Below are 20,383 nucleotides of genomic sequence, written 5' to 3'. Positions count from 1 at the left end.
GAGGGAGGGAAGAGCATCCCATGAGCTGGAGGCACCCGGTTCCCCCCCTCCTCCATCCCCCGGCAGCGGAGAGGTGGGGGAGGACAACTAAACCCCCTCCTCCCCATACACAGCGGACCCCCCAAAATCACAGCGCTGGGGACAGCCCCCGCCCCAAGCAAACTTAAGGTGGGCTCAGTCCCCTTTCCTTAACGCAAATCCCCCCCAAATCCCCCCAAATAAGAGCAGCTCACAGGAAATTTTGGCGGGGGGGTGTGTGTGGGTGCAGTGCTTTCCCCACCGGGGCCGGGGGGGTTCGCACCGTTCCCCCATCAAATCCACGGGCCCACAGACCCCGTGGTGATGCGCGGAGGGTGGGGGTGGCTTTGCTTAAAATCATCAACTGAATATCCATTGGGTTTGGGGTTTCTTTCTGCAAATTCCCACCGCAGGAACACCCCATACCCGGCCACCTCGGTCTCCCGAGGGATTTTATTTCCATCCCATCACCATGATACACAAAACCAGCAGCTGATCACGCAAGGGTTTTTATTTCTACGGTCCCAAAATCCATCCCTCCTGCGCTGAGATGGGGTTTAGCCAATCCCAGAAATAATGAGCAATATTAACACTGATTTTTACAGGGAAATAATGTGAATTAGCGGTGCTGGGAGCAAGCAGCTTGTTGCTGAAGGCAAACAAAGTTCATTCCCCTTCACCAGGCTGGAAAGCAAGAGCTAGCGGGAACCTAGAGGGCACCAGCCCCATTTGAAGACCAACATATCCAGCGCCAACAATATTAATTGATAAAATACCTGTTGAGCTGGTGGCTCCGGTATTGCCAAGGCTAATTGAGCAACCACATCAATATTTGAAGAGCATCCGTGTTTCATCCCTCAGCCTAGGTAGGATGGAGTTTCCTTGCCAGCAAGATGCAAGGTAACAGGGCAGAGAGTTTTACCGTGGTGACAGACCAGCCTGCTGTAATTAGGCTTTAATTACCACCGGCTCATAGACAAACCTAAGATAATTATTGGGGTCGCAGCTCAGCGGGGGGGAGCTGGGATTTGCTTGAAGGATATTTAGACCCTTTGGTCTCTCAGGTTCCCCTAGTAGCTTTATTGCATCTGAGAACAATAAACGGTGTTCAATAAAACAACAGCAATAATAATGTATCCCAAATGTCTATTTTTACTGTGCCCCCAAGACAGAATATTAAAAGAGGCTGCAAAGCTTCACTTCCCAGGATCTTCTTGGTCTCCAGCTCCCTCCCACTGGTGACGGTGGGATGGGCTCGTTTTGGGGTGATCCCAGAGCATCCCCCCACAGCCACAATGTGGGGCAGCATCAACAGGACCAAGAGCAGAATAAAAACCCTCGCAGAGATACAAGCCCAGCCTCAGGGAGCTGCTCCAGCTCCACACCTCTGTGCCAAGAGCTCTGCATGCTGGGTCGTGAGCTTCACCAAAGAATCCCAGAATCATCCCAGATGGAAATGCCCTTGAAGTTCCTCCAGTCCAACCATGACCCTCACCCTGACCATTCCCAACTCCACCAGATCCCTCAGCGCTGGCTCAGCCCGACTCTTCAACCCCTCCAGGGATCCCGGGGACTCCCCCCCTGCCCTGGGCAGCCCATTCCAATGCCCAACAGCCCCTTCTGCACAGAAATCCTTCCTCAGAGCCAGCCTGACCCTGCCCTGGGCAGCTTGAGGCCATTCCCTCGGGGCCTGGCGCTGGCTCCTTGGCTCCAGAGACTCATCCCCCCTCTCTGCCCCCTCCTGGCAGGGAGTTGCAGAGGGCCAGGAGGTCTCCCCTCAGCCTCCTCTTCTCCAGACTGAACCCCCCCAGTTACCCCAGCCGCTCCCCAGCAGACCTGTGCTCCAGACCCTGCCCCAGCTCCGTTGCCCTTCTCTGGACACGCTCGAGTCATTCAATGGCCTTTTTGGAGTAAGGTTTTGTCCAGAAATGATCAGAAGAGGACAGCTTCATCCCCATCGATCAACAGCAGGATCTCAAGTATCTTCTCAGCTTTAAAGGCAGATCGATCCATCAGCTTCTCTAGACCACAAACACAGCACTTGCTGCTGCTTTTGCACATTCACATCATCTCTGTGAGCTTATCAAAAACGCGCAGACTGAGGCTGGCAAAAGGGGTGCAACCACCCATCTTGCTACATGAGGGAAACTGAGGCCCAGGAGGCCGCGGGGTCTGCCAGCAACCCCCACGTGCAGACACCACAGCGAGCATGGCCCGTTCTGCAGAGCAAGCGAATGGTTTATCTCCACGCTCAGACGAGGATTTACAGTGAATCGCAGCAGCCAAAACTGCAACTGTAGATTTTTCCGAGTGAAAAGCTTCCTATATTTCCACTGTGCAAATAGCCGGCCACTTTCCAGTTGTGCCAGTTCTATAAATAACTATTTTCAAGACCTAATCGGTCACCGGAGAACCCTAGTGCAGTAAAATACAACCATTCAGCAGCTCTCAGCCAGACCTTTGGCATCTCCTGAAGCACTTACCGAATTCAATGTTTAACAAGACGTAAAAAAAAAAAAAAAAAAAAAAAAAAGATCCCCACCTCCTCCAGCTCAGTTAGTGGCTTTCTAATACAAACACTTCAAAGCAAAGGGTTTAGATATTTGAGATCCAGCAGATCTTTTAAGGGCTCTGAAAAACCCATCTGGCTGTTTGGAAACAGATGCTTGTGCCAGAAGATGCTCTCAGGACCCTGTCTCAGGGCTCTCAAAATATGAAGCTGCTACTCACACTCTGCCAGCACAGCAATCACGGTTCAGTTTGGTTCCCAAAGCAGCCTGGGCACAAATCTGGAAAAAGATGGTGTATCAGCCTGTTCTCTTTGGATCATGGTTGGCTGGCAGAAGGAAAAGCAAACATCTCTTCTGCTTAGAACAACATCTGCATGTTGCTGTTTGAAACAAATAAGCCTGTTGCTAAAAAGGCCCTGAATGATGTCATGCCGGGCATTGTTTCAAGCAACGCCTCGGGGCTCCTGCAGGCTTGAAATCAACTCAAAAGTAGTGGGGAGAAGAAAAAAAAAAAAAAAAAACCACAAAATTTTTTTAAAGTAATAATAAAAAAAAAACCACGCTGAAGAAACCAACTCAAACCGTTGCTAAGGTTGGGCACCAGAGGCTGATGCAGTGCCCAGGAGGTTGAGGCTGGCACCAAGCGTGCAAACTTCACAACGCAAAGGAGAAATCTTCCTCCCATCCATCAGCCTGAATTAACTGAACGTGAATTTGCAGCATCGGGTGCTAAGCTACCACAGGGAAACACTGCTGAAGGGACTTTACGGGGAGCCTTGAAGAGTCCTGCTGGGAGCTCTGTCTCGCTCCCCTCGTTTAATTTAGCAGCCTTGCCTGTTCCATGGGTCACAGCAGAAGGAACTGGTGCTTGCGGGCAGCCCTGGCTCAGCATCACCCACAGCCAAGGAGAAATTCCTTGGCTCAAAGGCAGAAGTCGACAGCCCTTGCTGGCATGCTGGCTCTCTGGCCTGGGAAAGAGACAGGCAACCTGGACAGCCCCAGGGATGACGGCTCTCTTGCTGCAGACAGCCACTGGGAAGAAATCAAGATCTTGTTCAACAATACCAGGAAGTGACAGCAGCATGGGAAACCTCCCCTAAAGACAAATCCTACCACTGAAGCCCTCCCTGACAAGATGTAGATACAACATGTCTCTAGAGCAAGGTAAAGCAAAACTTTTATCCCATCTGTCTCCAACCCTGTTATGAATTGTGAACCTTGGCTGTGACGAGCAATGATATACAGAATCAGAGAATCATCCTGGTTGGAAAAGCCCTTGAAGCTCCTCCAGTCCAACCATGACCCTCACCCTGACCGTTCCCAACTCCACCAGATCCCTCAGCGCTGGCTCAGCCCGACTCTTCAACCCCTCCAGGGATCCCGGGGACTCCCCCCTGCCCTGGGCAGCCCATTCCAACGCCCAACAGCCCCTTCTGCACAGAAATCCTTCCTCAGAGCCAGCCTGACCCTGCCCTGGGAAGCTTGAGGCCATTCCCTCGGGGCCTGGCGCTGGCTCCTTGGCTCCAGAGACTCATCCCCCCTCTCTGCCCCCTCCTGGCAGGGAGTTGCAGAGGGCCAGGAGGTCTCCCCTCAGCCTCCTCTTCTCCAGACTGAACCCCCCCAGTTCCCCCAGCCGCTCCCCAGCAGACCTGTGCTCCAGACCCTGCCCCAGCTCCGTTGCCCTTCTCTGGCCACGCTCGAGTCATTCAATGGCCTTTTTGGGGTGAGGGGCCCAAAACTGAACCCACTCAGCGAGGGGCGGCCTCACCAGTGCCGAGCCCAGGGCTCAGATCCCTTCCCTGTCCCTGCTGGCCACGCCAGTGCTGACACAAGCCAGGATGCCATTGGCCTTCCTGGCCCCCTGGGCACACTGCTGGCTCCTGTTCAGCCAGCTATTGATCAACACCCCCAGGTCCCTCTGACTGCCAAGGCTTTGGTCAAAGCAAGGAAAGAGGCTATGCACTGCTCTTTTTAGCATCCCTAACTATTCCTACCCTGAAAGTAAAGGGCATTGAACAAGGCACAGTGGCATAAGCATGACTGCAAGCTTGCCAGGCATCACCGCTTTGCAAAGTCTCTCCAGGAAGGTCATGCCTCCCGGCGAACAAGCGGAAATTGAAGCTGGGTTACCCCGTGGAAGCTGACAAAAGGTTTTTTAGAGTAGCTGACGTGCAAGGAATTCACAGTGACCGCAAACAACCCTGTAGTGACCTACTCACCCATCCTCCCCACGTCATTTTCCAGGTAACTCGCACTAGACCAAAACCAGGTGCCCCCCCGCACAGAAATACATAACTGTGTGGCCCATGAGCAGGCTTGTGTTCCCATTTTTTTAAGGTTGTTTTTTTTTTTTAGTTTTAGGGTTTTTTAGTTCCCATTTTGAAGTTTTAATCATATAAAACTTTCCCTCCCTGCCCTCTGCATTTTGAGGATCAGAAACCTGAAGAGGACTTTGACTCCACTGACTTTAACGGGTGCACACAGAGTTTCACCTCCCTAGAAGCACAACACGGAAAAGAGCCAGAACCCAAGGAAATAATGAGCCACTCAGTTTAGGATTACAGCCTGGGTTTAAAAACTTCTGTGTTTCAATGAGTGGCCACTCCCACGAGGGGTTAAGCAGCTCTCATAAACTAACGACCATCTGTTTAATCCTGTGTGGAGGAGAGCTAATTGCAACAACCAAAGGACAACACATCTGCCCGGTTTGAGCCTAAAGTTGAGGCTTAAAAAAAACCCCAAAAACAAAACACCCAAACAAGTTCAACAGGAACAAACAGGCAGCTGGATTTAGTTTCAAACACATCACAACAACATTTGGGCAAATACAGGAAAGAGAAAGCGAAGCTAATGAATAAATCACCCAGCAGCAGTGAGAACAGCCTGTGCTTTGCAGCATCCACAATTAACACGTGATAAAAGGCCCTGACAATATCATCACTTAATGTCACTGCTAATGGGAAGGACATACTCCCCTACTAAAACTTTCATCAGCGTGCTATTAGCACAGAAGTGGACATTTCCTCTGGGTTACCTTCAGACAAGCAGCTTCCCTTCAAAGGTAAGAGGAGCAAACAAACCTGGTTTTGATTCCACTTAAAATCTGGAACTAGAACAAAGCCATTGGAAGGATCTGGGTTTTCATAGATGATTCGATCAGCCTCAGCTTTCTTCTCCAGGATATTATACACCCACTGAAAAGAGAAACAAGCGATTTATAAACCAGCAGAGAAAAAAATCCCAACACCTCAGGCACGTTTAATCCAAGCTTATGAATTAGTGCACATTCCCTGCAACTAGAGTAGAAAAAAACCCCAAAGCCCAGCAACTTGATTTTAAGATGACCAAATAATTTCATGGCTGGTAACATTTGAAGTTAATTATCCTCAAACCACTCCAACAACAAACTCCAGGCTATTATGAGCACTTCAGTGAAAAGGTACCCCCTGACCCCACTGCATGGCCCTGCTAGCTAAATTATGCAGGGATTTTTGTTTTCTTCTCAAGCATTAAGAACTGGCCACAGCTGGAGATGAGGTATTGAACAGAGATGGTTTAGCCCAGTGTAGAAATAGTTGCATTTGTCCGTAAGAGGATTTGGAGATAATTCTCCCCGACAGGGTCTAGCAGATGGGATTGGAGATGGAGCTGCTGGAAGCACAAAAACCCCCGAGGGGCAGGAGCATCCCTCCTCCATGCCACCAGCAGCTGGCAAGGGACAGGTACAGGCAATCAGAGGGATCAGCCATCAACACCAGCAACTATGAGCACGGCAGACACTGACGAGGCGGGCAGCTGCAGAAGTTAGCTCTTTCTGGGGCTCAGCAGATGCCTCTCGCAGCACTGCAGGGCTTTTTGCACCTTCTTCCCTCCCAGGCTGCGCTGAAACTTTTATAACTAGGTTTGGGAGAGGAACTCCAGCACTGCTACAGGCTTGGGGAGGAGTGGCTGGAAAGCTGCTAGTGAGAGAGGGACCTGGGAGGGTTGATTGCCAGCAAGCTGGACAGGAGCCAGCGGAGTGCCCAGGGGACCAAGAAGGCCAATGGCATCCTGGCTTGTGTCAGCACTGGCGTGGCCAGCAGGGACAGGGAAGGGATCTGAGCCCTGGGCTCGGCACTGGTGAGGCCGCCCCTCGCTGAGTGGGTTCAGTTTTGGGCCCCTCACCCCAAAAAGGCCATTGAATGACTCGAGCGTGGCCAGAGAAGGGCAACGGAGCTGGGGCAGGGTCTGGAGCACAGGTCTGCTGGGGAGCGGCTGGGGTAACTTGGGGGGTTCAGTCTGGAGAAGAGGAGGCTGAGGGGAGACCTCTTGGCCCTCTGCAACTCCCTGCCAGGAGGGGGCAGAGAGGGGGGATGAGTCTCTGGAGCCAAGGAGCCAGCGCCAGGCCCCGAGGGAATGGCCTCAAGCTGCCCAGGGCAGGGTCAGGCTGGCTCTGAGGAAGGATTTCTGTGCAGAAGGGGCTGTTGGGCGTTGGAATGGGCTGCCCAGGGCAGGGGGGAGTCCCCGGGATCCCTGGAGGGGTTGAAGAGTTGGGCTGAGCCAGCGCTGAGGGATCTGGTGGAGTTGGGAACAGTCAGGGTGAGGTTCATGGTTGGACTGAAGGGTCTTTAAGGTCTTTTCCAACTGAGATGATTCCGTGAAAACCCCATTTCTCTAGAAATGGTGCTTTGAGGGGCAGTGGGTGAGCACATCTTTTACTGGGAGATCGATACTGAATTCAACCAAGCTCAGGCGTGAGTTAAACACAACGGCAGTACCCTGTTATAACTCAGCCTGGAAAGCTGTGGTTGGTGTGTCAGGTCCAAAGGGCTCGTGCTTCCATCCACTCTTTCTATGGTCACCTTTGTCACTGTCCTCCATCTTTCTGTCTGCAGCTGGATGACCTCTACTTGATAGCCCTCACTCACTGCCGGGAGATCAAGTCGCTTCGAGACCTCACCGCTGAGCACCTCCCGCTGCTGAGGAACATCTTGCAAGAAGGCACAGTAAGCGCAAGCCTGGGCCAACGCAGCTCTCTGGGCCAGAGACTACAGCCTGCCTGCTTCACAGTTCCTGCCTACATTCTCCGGCAGCTGCCTGACCAACCAGTGCACAGGCATCTGCCTGGGGACTGGTAACTAAGAGGTGCTGATACGTCGTGAACTGGGGGCTGTGTCTCTGCCTGGAGATCCTGGTCCCTGCTGCTCTCTTGACATCTTCCCCCACGGCATCAGAAAACCACTTTTGAGAGGTTTCAGGGGTGCTCTATATTCCTTCATTAGCAGTGAGCTGCAGGAGGAATTACTTGAGCGTGTCCAGAGAAGGGCAACGGAGCTGGGGCAGGGTCTGGAGCACAGATCTGATGGGGAGCGGCTGGGGTAACTTGGGGGGTTCAGTCTGGAGAAGAGGAGGCTGAGGGGAGACCTCTTGGCCCTCTGCAACTCCCTGCCAGGAGGGGGCAGAGAGGGGGGATGAGTCTCTGGAGCCAAGGAGCCAGCGCCAGGCCCCGAGGGAATGGCCTCAAGCTGCCCAGGGCAGGGTCAGGCTGGCTCTGAGGAAGGATTTCTGTGCAGAAGGGGCTGTTGGGCGTTGGAATGGGCTGCCCAGGGCAGGGGGGAGTCCCCGGGATCCCTGGAGGGGTTGAAGAGTCAGGCTGAGCCAGCGCTGAGGGATCTGGTGGAGTTGGGAACGGTCAGGGTGAGGGTCATGGTTGGACTGGAGGAGCTTCAAGGGCTTTTCCAACCAGGATGATTCTTTGATTCTGCAACTCGGCTGATTTTTTCCCCTGTTCAAAAAGGAAAAGAGCAGATTGCTTGCCAGCCTGAGGTTGGATGTGGCTCCAGCTGCTGGCAGCCAGTACTTGCTGGGCAAATATGAAAAGCCTGTGTTTTCTTGGGCAATTCATGTCTCGATTTCCTGGCTGATTAGAAAACAGCTTGCCACTCTTCTATACTTAAAGCTTCAGCCTCCAGACTGGCTGTAATCCCTGCTCTGGTTACCTGCCTCCTGCACCTCCTTTGAAGCAAAACACCAGAGAAGAGAGCCACCACATCCAGAGAAGAGTTTTGTCTACAAAATAGAATCAGGGATAAGTGATGGAGTAAGACAAGCAAAAAGCATCTTTGCCTTTCCTGGCTCCCAACCTGAGCTCAAGCATCCTTTTTTACACCTCTAAAGTTACACTCTAGCTTAAGTACTGGGCCACCAAGCAAGTCCCCAGCCAGGCCCCTAGAAGATAAGACAAGGCAGCAAGAACATGACTAGGGCTCGGAATCCAAAAACATTTTGAAACATCATTTTCCCCATCAAGTTTAGGTATGAAACACTTTGGTTACACCAGCTGGGTAAGGAAGAGACAGCCAGTCTTGCAGACACACCCAGCGAGCTGCGTCAGCAGATGCTGTGTACGCCAGACACTGAAGGTAAAAAGACAGCCCTTTTGGGGAACTCTGTCAAGAATTTAATTAATCCAATCAAAACTTAGCATCATTGTGAACTGACCTGAATATATCTTTGAGAACAAACAAACCTTTCCTCCCTTGATCTGGTGGGGGTTTTTTGGCTTAAATTTCTGGTCTTCCTAGCAACAAGGTCTTAGAGAAGATTGGATTCTCAAAGCGATTTTGGAAGGCACCGCTGTGCTCTGTGACCCTGGAAGAAAAGCAGGGCAGGAAGCTCAGCAGGAAATGAAAGTTTGCCCTTTGGGTTGTTTTTTTTCTGCCTACTCTTATCACAAGTGCCAAGCTATCAGTGCCCTAAATAAGTTCACTGATCAGATGAGCTGAATTTTAAACCCAATGCTGCCTCATGTGATGGGCAGCTCATCAGCTGACTGCTCTTGCTGCTTCCAGCACAAGCCCAGTGAGGACAACACATGTCCAGAGACTGGCACCACAATAAACCTATTATACTGAAAGCATACACGCTTTGCATCCTCCAGCTGAAAACAGAGACGCCTCTGTAGTCCCTCAATATTTCTGTTACCCTTCTCATTTCCCCTTCCGCTCCTCAAAAGCGGTTCAATAAAGACAAGAAACAGCATTATCAAATCACAGGGGTCAAGGACTGACTGTGCTGACCGTGATGTCTCAGCAGATGCTCCCAATGGTCACCGGGAACATGTTTCCATGTATAGAAATCAGCCCACAAGCATGTGGTAGGAGAGACTGAGAGCTCAAGCAACTTCTGAAGGCAGCTGCTACATCAGGAAACTTCAGAGCAAAAGCACAGAGAAAACATTCTCATGCAGGTTTCTGTCTGATGGAAACACACTCTTTATCTTTCTCTAGCTAATAAATGGTCCCTTGGTGTTGGAGCAAAGACAAGCAGGCGGGAGTAATTGAGTGCACACCACAGCTTGCAAGGTGCCTTCTGGTACGAGATGCAGAAAGCAGGGTTCACGTTCATCTGCAAGCGATTAGAAACAGACATTGCAGCAGTGAACCCTGTTAACTGTTCTGCTGCTGTTCAAGGCAGCAGGAGAGAGGTGTGGGAGATACTCAAGGCCTGCAGTTGGTTGGGTTTGGGGGTTTATTTTTAATGGATAGCCTCAGCAGATCCAGGACTTGTTTTATTCCCCCTTCTCCACAGGCTGGCACGAATTGGTGCCTACAGACTTGTGCTCCTTTAATCTCTAAAGAAGAAAGATAGGAAGAGGAATGGTCAAAAAGATGTAAAACAGCCAAAAAGTCCACTGCTGCTGCCTGGGGCAAGGAGACACTGAAAGTACAGCTTCACCAGGTGGGATATAGACTGCTTAACAGCCAAGGAGCTGTAGGCAAAGCCTGAGGAGGGAGTTGTGATGCAGGAATCCAAGAGCAATCTTGTGCTTTGCCATTTCCACAACACCCAAGAGACTCCTAAAAAACCCAACAAACAGCACCAACACCCAGGGAGCCACCCTCAGAAAGGAGGAGGAATACCCTAGCACAAAAAGTCTCCAGAAACCTCAGGAAAGGCACCTTTGGGTACACCTCCAAGGCAAATGTTTGTAAAGATGGAGAAGGATGGCCCAGAGAACAGACGGATGGGGACACTGAGGTTGTTCAGAGGAAAGAGAGCCCTGCTTAGCATTGCTGAGCTTAGCCCAAAGGTCAGACTGTTACCGTAAAAACTTTTTGGCTTACAAGACAGCCTTGAGAAGACAGAATATATAAGGGGATGCATTCAGCAAAGCAGGCAGCACCACCCAGGACCTGCTGAAATCATCCGCAGCCAGCTGTGTTTGAGAAGCAGGCTGCCCAGCAGATGAGGGGGTGCAGTACCATGTTGAGGACAACACACTGATGGAACAACCAACAGGAAGACAGGACAGACTGCTCCCAACTCTTCTGCCTTCAACCCGGGCTTCTGAGGAGACATTTGACAGCCCAGTGTGTTGAAGAAGGGATCAAAGACAGGCATGTCTGCAGAGGGGAAGCAGTGGTACCCATACCTGGATGCTGAAGCTCTGGGATTGGATGAAGGGCAGCGTTATGTTCTTGTAATCCTCCCAGGTTTCGCGGATAAGGTGCACTTCTTGACGGAGGTATTTCTGAAGGTGTTTCTCCGTGGCAGGGTACACCACTGTGGTTTTTATCTCTAGAAACAAACATGTTTACTGAGTTATCACAGACAAAACCCACGTTACTTCCTTCAGCGCCCAATAAATCTGTTTTCCTTTCCAATAAATGCCACACTAACACATTTTAAAAAGATACTGTTAAAATAGCAGGATGGGGGAGAACAGACATGGAAAGCAAAGAAGTGCTTTCACCTCCCAGGCTGCCGATGCTTTTCTTGAGGAAGGACAAGCTGACAACACAGCCATAGTCTGTCTTTCCAGTTCAGGTGAAGGAGTTTGCTGTCTGAAAGGGTTTTTTCCCCACACTCGCTCTTTCAGGAATATCAGCAATATAGGGGCAGAGCTGGGACTCCTGGAGAAGAGTTTATATGCAGACAACAACCAGGACAGAAACATGACCCAGGGGACAGAGATGCATCTTCCTCTTCCTCAGACTTAGATCCAAAGCTCACGGGATGTTACTGAGAGAGCACCCAGGAACTTTCTCCAGCCTCATGAGCTGCAAGCAGCAGGGCCAACATGAGGAGCAGCTCCTTCCCAAAGCTCTCAGCTGTCCGGATGCTTGGCCTCAAGCCCTGAGCGCAGGAGGCAAAGAGGTCAAGGGCACAGGGACAGATCCAGAGAAAACAACACGAGCTGATGGGTTAACACAGCACAGGATGAGCTGAGGGAAGAGGGCTGGGTGATTCCCCTGCACCAGCTGACAAACAAAGAACTGTTTACTCTAGCAAAAGGAAAACAATTTCTGTTTACCCCTTGCTGCGTAATTCCCATGGCATTAAACAGGATGTGAGTGTGCACCTTGTCAACCTGGCAGCTTTGACCTCAGCAGCAGTAAATCTTACCCACAGCAGTAAAACACTCAGAAAATATCCCTCTTTGGCTGAGATTAGAAGGGCGATACAGAGCCTGCCACAACTCCAAGGGCACCAGCAGTGCGTCTGCCCTCCCAGCTAACGGAGAGCTGCTATAAAACTTAACGCAGGCAGGAGAAAAGCCCCAAGAGTCTGGATAAATCCTGAGCAGATTGTACCAAAACAAGTAGCTGGGGCACTGCAAACACTGCAGCTTGTGCCCAAGGTCTGCCACGGCCACAAAAACCATGGGCTGCACACTCACCGGGGTAACAAACAGTCATGCCTCATGCTTTACACACATATACATGCTAGATAGACACTGAATATAAATATCTATTTGTTCCAGGATTTAGGGTAGTTTTGGGGTTTTTTTAGTTTTCTGGTTTGTTTTTTTTAAGGTCGGCACTGCACAAGCCAGGAGACTCTGCCTTTTCATTGCATGCCAAACCCAGCTTAATGAAATCCACAGGAAAATGCTGGTAACATGAAATATGAAAATGCAAACCACAAGGGCAGTCTGGTCTGATTCCCACCGTACACATGTTCAAACAAGGTTGTTTTCCAGGACTCGATTAGCACTTCTAGCAGGATGATGTAATAGTGAAAAAAAAAAAGACAGACAAGGCTGTAGCTCCTCCGCTTCTCACTTAAAAAGACTAAAGCACTGGGGAAAAAACAAAAAGGCAAAAGATAAGAAAATATCACATGCAGCCTCAGGCTGAAACTTCCACAATTTAATTTTAGATCCTAAAATGAGAGCAGGGACTGCAGCAGAAACCCCTCTATGCTGGGGGTAGTGATAACCACAGTCTGTGTGCTGGCTGGGATGGGGCTGCAGAGGACCCTTCACAGATTCCTAAGCACCTCCCCAGCTTGGGTGGTGGCTGCTCGTGGTGGTGAGAGCCACTTAGGAAAAGCCTAGTGCAAGATCAGAGAAATCCTTAATGTGCAGCTGTGGTTGAGCAGCAGATGTTTGGAAGAGAAGAGCAGGGGGAGAGGCTGTGGTTCACTAATGATTATTTCCCTTCTAGAGGTCTCATCAACTCTGAAACGCCCCAGCAATGCTAATCAGCATAAATCACTACGGCCAGAGAAGCTGTTTTATCAACGCTTAGAGCCTGACTATCATTAGGAGCCCATGCATAGGATGCAGAGCCCTGGCTAAGGCTGGGCTCAGCCACAGGAAACAGCCACGGCGAGATGGGGCTCGCCATGAAATCTTTCCATTGCTGGCGACTGGCCGCGTTCGTGCTCCATTTTAAAAGCTGCCCTGCTCCTGGCAAACTCTGCATGTGTTAAAGCATCACGTATGCCGTGGGGTAGCTGAAACCCACCCTGGCCTGGAAATGGGGGGTAAAGACTCGCTGGACACGTGATGTAGGTTTTTAAGCTCGCTGGAAGATAAAGGATTGTCTCCACTTCCATCTGAGTCACATCAGCCGGCCTGTTCCTGAACACCAGCCCAGGGACACCATGAAACGCCTGTGGTTTATTCTGGAAATCAGGACTGACTGTTCAGTTAACTGGAGGTTATATAAAAGGAGGTTTCATTGAAAGAGCAGGAGGCAGAGGTGCTGCAAAGGCAGAGAACAACCAGTCAGGCAGTTCACCCTACAAAGGGCGTTTAAGGGGATACACCTCACCCTTGTTTCCCTGCCCAGGAGAAAACAAAGCTTGGATTGACCAGAAACAAAATGACTTCTCCTCTCTCCTGCTAAAAACAAGAGGGGGTGTCGTCCTGGTTCAGCTAGGATAGGGTTAAGTTTCTCCCAAGCAGGGGGAAGGGAGCTCCAGCCAGGTTATTCATACCATGCTGAGGTCAGGTCCAGCTGCAGCAAGGGAAGCTTTTCCTTTGCGGCTTTTGTCACGGGAAGCACGCAGCAGGCTGTCTGTATCCATTGTGGTATTTCTCTGTATATCTTTTGTCTTGTTTACTGTTTATTGCTATTGTTGTTCAGATAGTTTATTACACTGTTGTATTAAATTTCTTCTTATTTTAACCTGGGATTTGTGCCCTACTTGTGTCCAAGGGTTGGGGAGGGACAACAGCAACGTGGTCTCCGGTCCCAGCAGGGCCTAAACCACTACAGGAGGGTAGAAAACAACCAAAGACACAAAAAAAGCCTCAAACCACAGCTCAATTTGGGGAACTTATGGAAAAAAGGGCTGAAGGCAGCTGTCACCAAGAGGAGAGGATGAAACATGTTACCCCATGCTCCCTATGGCGCCGGAGAGCTGCAAGTCGCAGATGGGAAGGAGGCAGAGCGAGCTCATGCACGTAGGAAAGTCACTCCAGGCTCACTTTGGCTCTGCCAAAATCCCCCTCCAGCTCAGCATGTCAAACCTCAAACCAATGCAAACGGCAAGGAGAGGCCAGGGTGACCCGCTGAGATGCCTTGTGCTCACTTCGCACATCCCACTCAGCAACACTAAAACGGACCACGGTAGTTTTGTTTTAAATAGACTTAAACATGCCAGGGAGTCAAAAACAAAAAAAGTACGCAGGGCAGGAACAACCTGTTTCTACTTTTGGGCAGCGGTGCTTTTTGTCTCCCTTTGCTATAAGGAAGCTGAGTTTTGTCTTATAATCTGCCTCATCAACTCAACTGTCAGATGCAGGAAGGTGCCAAGCCCAGGAAACGGCTGAGAAAGACATTTACACTCTTGCAAGTTTTCTCTTCCTCTGCAAGCTTCTTTTCTGCTGCACACAGCTCTGCTCTGCCTTCCCATTGTCAGGCATCTCCTTCAATGCAGCCCTAACTAAAATACAACAATGCACAACCTTCCCCTCCTGCATTAACACAGTTTATTTAGTTTTATGATCACAACTGCACAGCAGTCACAGGGGAACTCCTAATTTTCACACACCCCCAACCAAGTAGGACCAGCCTCAGACATCTGGGGCTCTCGTTACTGAATAAAAAGGATAAAGCTTGCAAGAGCTCACGGTCTCCAAGGCCAGCACATGCCAGGGCAAGCCAAGCATGCTGCAGGGGACTTCTGCCAAGGCTGTCTGGGCCCTGGTTCTCATCCAAGGAGGACTCAGTGGGCTCTATCTGCAACAGCCACGGTAAAGAGGAAATCTGCAGGTTACCAGCCCCCCAAAAAATCCAAGAGCAAAGCACAGCACTATCTCCCATCTTCCCCCAAAGCACCCCATGTGTTCCCACTGCTTCAGGCTCCAGCTTTTTATTTAAGTGTAAATGCAAAGTTTTCTTCACTGGGCAGGCCCCACAGGCAAGCAGAGCGTGGAAACGCCAGGAGACCAACCAGCCTTCCCAGTGCAGCTCATGCGAGTTCCTCCAGCTCCTCGCTTCCTGAAACCAGATGCTTTTTGGGCTTGGGAAGGCAAGGATATGTATCTCTTCCCGCATGACTGAATACTTTCCTTCCACGCGCTCCCATTTCTCCCACAATTTCTCCATCCTGTGTCAGAGAGACAGAGCTGGAACGTCTCCCTGGGTGCTCATTTTTAGACATTTTCAAAAAGCTTCAGCCTGCAGCACAGGAATGAGCTGTGCCCAGTGAGTAAATACTTTTTAAAGGCCTGATAAAAGCCCTTAAATTATGCCGGCACTACTTTGGTGCTGTGAAACACAACATCCCTCAGCAGCCAGGCAAGAGGCAGCCGCTTTTTGCTGGGAACAGCAAGCTCTCCTTGCTAAATGGGTGTGAGCACCACCAGGAGCTGGATCTTGTTATCGGGGAACATGTTGATTGAACCATCTGGCTTTTGCAATCAAGCCTTTGGCAGCAGGAAAAAAAAAAAAATAAAAAAAAAATCTTTCCCCTGCTACAAAAACAGCCCTTACAAGGGAGACTCCCAGAGCTGGGATTTCCTCCACCAGTATTTCACACCTCTGGACATACGCTGCCTCTTAAATCTACGTAAAGTCCAGCAAGCGGCCTTAAAATAAGTTCCACACGGCTGCCTTTGCCAGTAGCAGAGCAGTGACGTGCTCTCTGACACCATTCCTCCTCACAACTTGCTCTATTTCCTTTTCCTTAGCTGCATGGGTTTGTTTTGCCCTTCTGATGAGCTTATTAAGCTCGTTTACAAATGTTTTTTCCCCATTTTAGCCTTGACACATCTCTCCTAGTGGCCAATAAAACTGAGCTGAGCAAGACACAGATGTCCTCTTTCTGACTGGCACCATCTTCATGCGTCCCCATGCCAGTGTGCTCCCTAAAAATCTCATCTTTAAGCAGCAGAGTGAAATTCCAGGACAGAGGGGAGTCATTTGCTCAGGTAATATGCTTCTTTTGGCCTCCCTTTCTCTGCCTTCACCACACAGACAAAGCAACTGGCCAAGCCTCGCGGGCTCTTTTACCACCAAGACAAAACAAGCTTTCATCGTCCAGGGCCTGCATTAGCTTGACTCTGCAGAGGGAACAGCATCCAACTCACTTGAACGAGGAGGCGGGGAGAGGGTGAAGAAAATACCCACTTTCAGCTATCAAGAAAATCCAGCTGAACGAAGAGCCCTGCAGGGACTTGGGACCACAAAGGCAGCATTGAGAAACGCACCTCGAAAGAGCAGAGGGACCCAGAGGCAGCTCCTCACGCCATCAACGTGCCCAATGTCAAGAGTCACCTGTGGTCGTGATTTCCTCAGTCTGGAGGTTTATCTTACCTTTAGAAAGCATGAAGCTGAGCACTGGGGGGGCTCAGCTGCCTAGGATGCTGTGAAATCCCCAGGGTGAATTCTTCTTCTGCGTGACACCACAACCCAGGGCTTTACAGAGGAATTGCTTAATACCAAAGTTTGACCTTTCCTGCAAAATACTTTTACTGCATCATGTTAATCAGGTGTAAACCTGCATGTGCCAGGAGATAAAACCCTGTATCTCTCTAACCCTGCAACCAAGAGGCTAAAATAGACCCCGCCACAAAGGCTCACCAAGTCTCAATCACCCAACATCCCGGGATTTCTCACAAGCCCTGACATTGTCTGCAGCCTTACAGGAAATACCTTCTTTCTTTTTTAGGTTTATAAGCTGCATTCTTCGCATCGACTCTCTCCTTGGGCCATGACCCAGCTCAAAAGGGCAATCTCCTTCCCCTCCTGACACACACGACCATTTCCTCCGGTGCCAGACCAGCTGCCTGCCAGCAGGTCATGCAACATGCCCGCAAAAAACCCCCAGATTATTCAGCACTGAATTGCTCCAAAGAAAGAAGTGCAGAGCTGGGGAGCCTGGAGAGCAGCGCCAGGGTCCATAGTCCTCTCCTGATCTCCTCCTTGGGGCTGTCCAACATTCAGAGCAAGCACAGCAGTGCTAAGGAGACAGGTGGGAAGCAAAGATGTACCACTGGGTAACGTTTCTGCAAAAGCCTACTTTTAAAATTGCCTCTAAAAGGCAACTGGAATTATACAACTCAGCAGAAGGAAGCCAGAGGCTTTTTCCCCCATTCAAACCCACGATGAAAGGCAAAAACACTCATCTGAAAGCATAGCAGGTTTGGTCCAGCCTTATGTGAAACAAACAGCAGGGCAGTCAGCACAGAAAACAGGCTGAGCAGAAACAACCCGAGCAAGGATTTAGTTTAATGAAGGCCCAGAAACAGAATGTGAGAAGACACAGATTGACCTGGTTTTGCTCCAGCCTCTTAGAAAAAGCAGGATCCAGCACAGCACTGACGGAGACCAGTGACCGCTTAAGAGCCTTTTTACCCCAGTGAGGGGTTTCACACCTAGCAAACCTTAAATAAAAATTTTGCCATCAGCGTTAACGCTGGAGTTATACAGCACTGCAGCAAAGTGCTACAAGTAAGTCAAATGCCAGCCCCACTAGCAAGGCTGCAGCTGGAGAGGGGCCCGGGGGATTTTAGTCTTGCAATGCCACCTCGTGGGAATTGCTGCAAGTGGCTGCCAGGCTCAAACACGGGAGGAGTCTTTCCAGCTGAAGCAGGAGAGCTTTATCATCTTCTCACAGAGGGCACCTGCAAAAAACGCGGTGGTGTGGTGTTTCCCTGCCACTGAAATAGGGCATTGTAATGCTGAAACCTCTGATTTTGAGTCCTCGACAGGACAAGAGGAGCTCTGCACAACTTGCAAGCTCCCAAAGCTAAACAGTGCTAAAACAGGGGCATTTTCAGGAAGGTTCAAACATCCTGAAAATATAAGTCAGGACTGCAACAACAACTTACTTAAGGCCATCACGCTGATTAATTTTGACTGTTAAACCTGTTTGGCTATCACTGTGCTTATGGAAGCATTGACACGTAATTAATTACTGGACTTCCAGAATTTAAACACATATCAGCATTAAATCGGAGCACCCAACCTGCCCAAAGATCAGCCCTGCTTTTCAGAGACGATGTGGAGCGCTGCCAGCACAGGACACCTTTCCCTGTGACAAGAGTCCACCTCGCAGGATGACAGCCTGCCACCGAAACTCTCAGACTCATCATACTCTGTTTTCAGTTGGATTTTGGAACACATAATGGGTGAAGTCAGCAGGGAGAGGCTTGAAAGGCAGAGGCCAGGTGCCTGTCAGCCCCAGGCACTTGGGATTACCTGCGTTTAAATCCCTCCTGCAAACACACTAGCTGTCCTTACCCAGGGACACTGGGCAACAAAAATAAAGCACATAAGATGATACCCTGGAATAATAAGATGACAGGTGTTCTGCAGAGATTGTTTCCAAGGTAAACCTTACAGGGAGAGATATTTTACCAGATTAACTGACATCACTTTAAAAAACAGAAGCAAAACTTTCAGACCCACAAGTCCCTCACCTTTAAATCAATGCATATGATTGCAAGCAATCAAGTGATGGCCATTTAATGGCCAGTGATTCATCAGCTGAGCTAGGAGTCTGACAGCACAGGGAAAAGGGGGTGAAACGAGGCAGCATCCAAAGCCCTGGGAGCAAGATGCTGGCTTCAGAGCAGCAAAAATCCACTGATCTCCCCACCTCAGCCAGGTCTGATGCTGTCAGCCAAACCACAACTGGGCTGGCATGGTCGCATCTGGCAGTGGCACTTGCAGGTCTTGCTATGTCCTCCCCTCCTGAGCCGGCAGGATCAGGCCAACCAGCATCTGAGCCACAACCACTGGTCTGCAGCTGAGCCATGGAGCAAGCCACCCTCCCAGGATCCCCCCCAAACGAGGCCAAGAGCGCTCACCACTCAGCTCCGGGGGAGGATAGAGGTGGTATGTGCTGTAAATGTCGTTGCGCATCTGCAGCTCCAACTTCGTGTGTTTCTTCAGCAGTTCTGATACCTTCTCCTCCTGGAAAGGAGTCTTTTCCAGGATGACTACAGCATCTGTCGACTCTCCGGAGGGGCTGATCACCTGGAATAAGAATGGATAAAGCCGTTGGCAAACACGGATCCAGCGCTGGGTGGAGAGTTTGAGGCCAAGACCTGAATGCCTCCACCCAGAGACCACCTTACAGCCCCTCAATTCTTGTGAGCAAACCCCTTCCTAGTCCAACCATCCACTGGGCAGCACCCATCCAAAAATAAAGGTAACTTTGCCCTGCAGTACAGCAGGAATCTGCTCCCCATGAGGAACACAGGTGGTTTCTGGGGGGTAGCACAGGATGTAGATAATGTCTCAGTCCATCTACACCTCCCCAGATGCTCCCAGCGCCCACAGCTGCATTCCCACATCACTGATTTCATCTCAAGATACCCTCAATTTGACACGGGGCCACTAACCAGTCAGAGGGTCAGGAAGAGAGCAGAGGCAGGTATAGGGGTTTGCATCGTGGTCAGGGAGCAAACCTAGGCTGTTCTGGGACAGGGAGAGCTTCCGCCCTGCTCTGAGGAACCACAACCCATATCCAGACATGGCTTGAGCATGCGGATTTTGGAAGGGACAGAGAACACTCCCAAATCACTCCTGTCAGTACAGAACCCAGGCAATGCCTCAGTGAACAGTGCTTGGGGAGAGCGAATGGGTTCACGTGGGGCTCCCAACCCAGCCGCACTCACAGGGCAGAGCAGGCAGGTCTGTGCCCAGCTGTTACCCACTGACCATCAACCCATCGCCCCGAGACTGAACCAGGAGCTTGAAACTTCCCCATCCACCTGCTCGGATATCCACCTCCAAGAGAGAGGAGCCGAGACGGCTGCACTGCTCCCACACCACGGCCAGCCTCTGCAGCCATAAAACTTAAAAGAGTTATTACAAATTACCTTTTTATGGGACCTGATTAACACACCTATCCTATTTACAGCCCCACAGTTCGCATCCTCCTTGCAATTCAACACCGCTTCACCCGTCAAACGTGAAAACCCTGCTCCTCCGGGCCAAAAGCAATAGCTATACTAAGAAGAAATAACCTGAGGCTTGAAATAAGGTTTCCAGCGCGCTGCCGCCGAGAGCAGCCACCTCCTGCCCCTCGCTTTACCGGATCCGGGCGGCACCGGGCTGGAAAAGCGAGTCTGGGGCCACGGTCTGTTGAATCGAGAAGGGCCGGGCCGCCTCCCTTGCTGTCTCTTA

At 50.5% G+C, this 20,383-nt stretch overlaps 1 protein-coding gene across 1 annotated transcript in view; it reads right to left on the bottom strand.

Moving 5' to 3' along the window:
- DCPS (decapping enzyme, scavenger) overlaps window positions 1-20,383 on the bottom strand; it is a 22,508-nt gene that overhangs the window by 1,474 nt on the left and 651 nt on the right. Inside the window, exons 2-6 of the mRNA XM_026863569.1 lie at window positions 20,224-20,379; window positions 19,060-19,228; window positions 10,942-11,087; window positions 5,524-5,722; window positions 982-1,106 (exon numbers count right to left, since the gene is read on the bottom strand). Coding sequence (XP_026719370.1) covers window positions 982-1,106; window positions 5,524-5,722; window positions 10,942-11,087; window positions 19,060-19,228; window positions 20,224-20,379 — 795 coding nt within the window. The remainder of the gene's footprint in view (window positions 1-981; window positions 1,107-5,523; window positions 5,723-10,941; window positions 11,088-19,059; window positions 19,229-20,223; window positions 20,380-20,383) is intronic.

The sequence above is a fragment of the Athene cunicularia genome (assembly GCF_003259725.1).
Source record: "Athene cunicularia isolate RWA chromosome 24 unlocalized genomic scaffold, athCun1 chr24_part1, whole genome shotgun sequence".
Taxonomy (NCBI): Eukaryota; Metazoa; Chordata; class Aves; order Strigiformes; family Strigidae; genus Athene; species Athene cunicularia.
The sequence above is the reverse complement of the archived record's forward strand: the minus strand, read 5'-3'. Positions and strand labels throughout refer to the sequence as shown.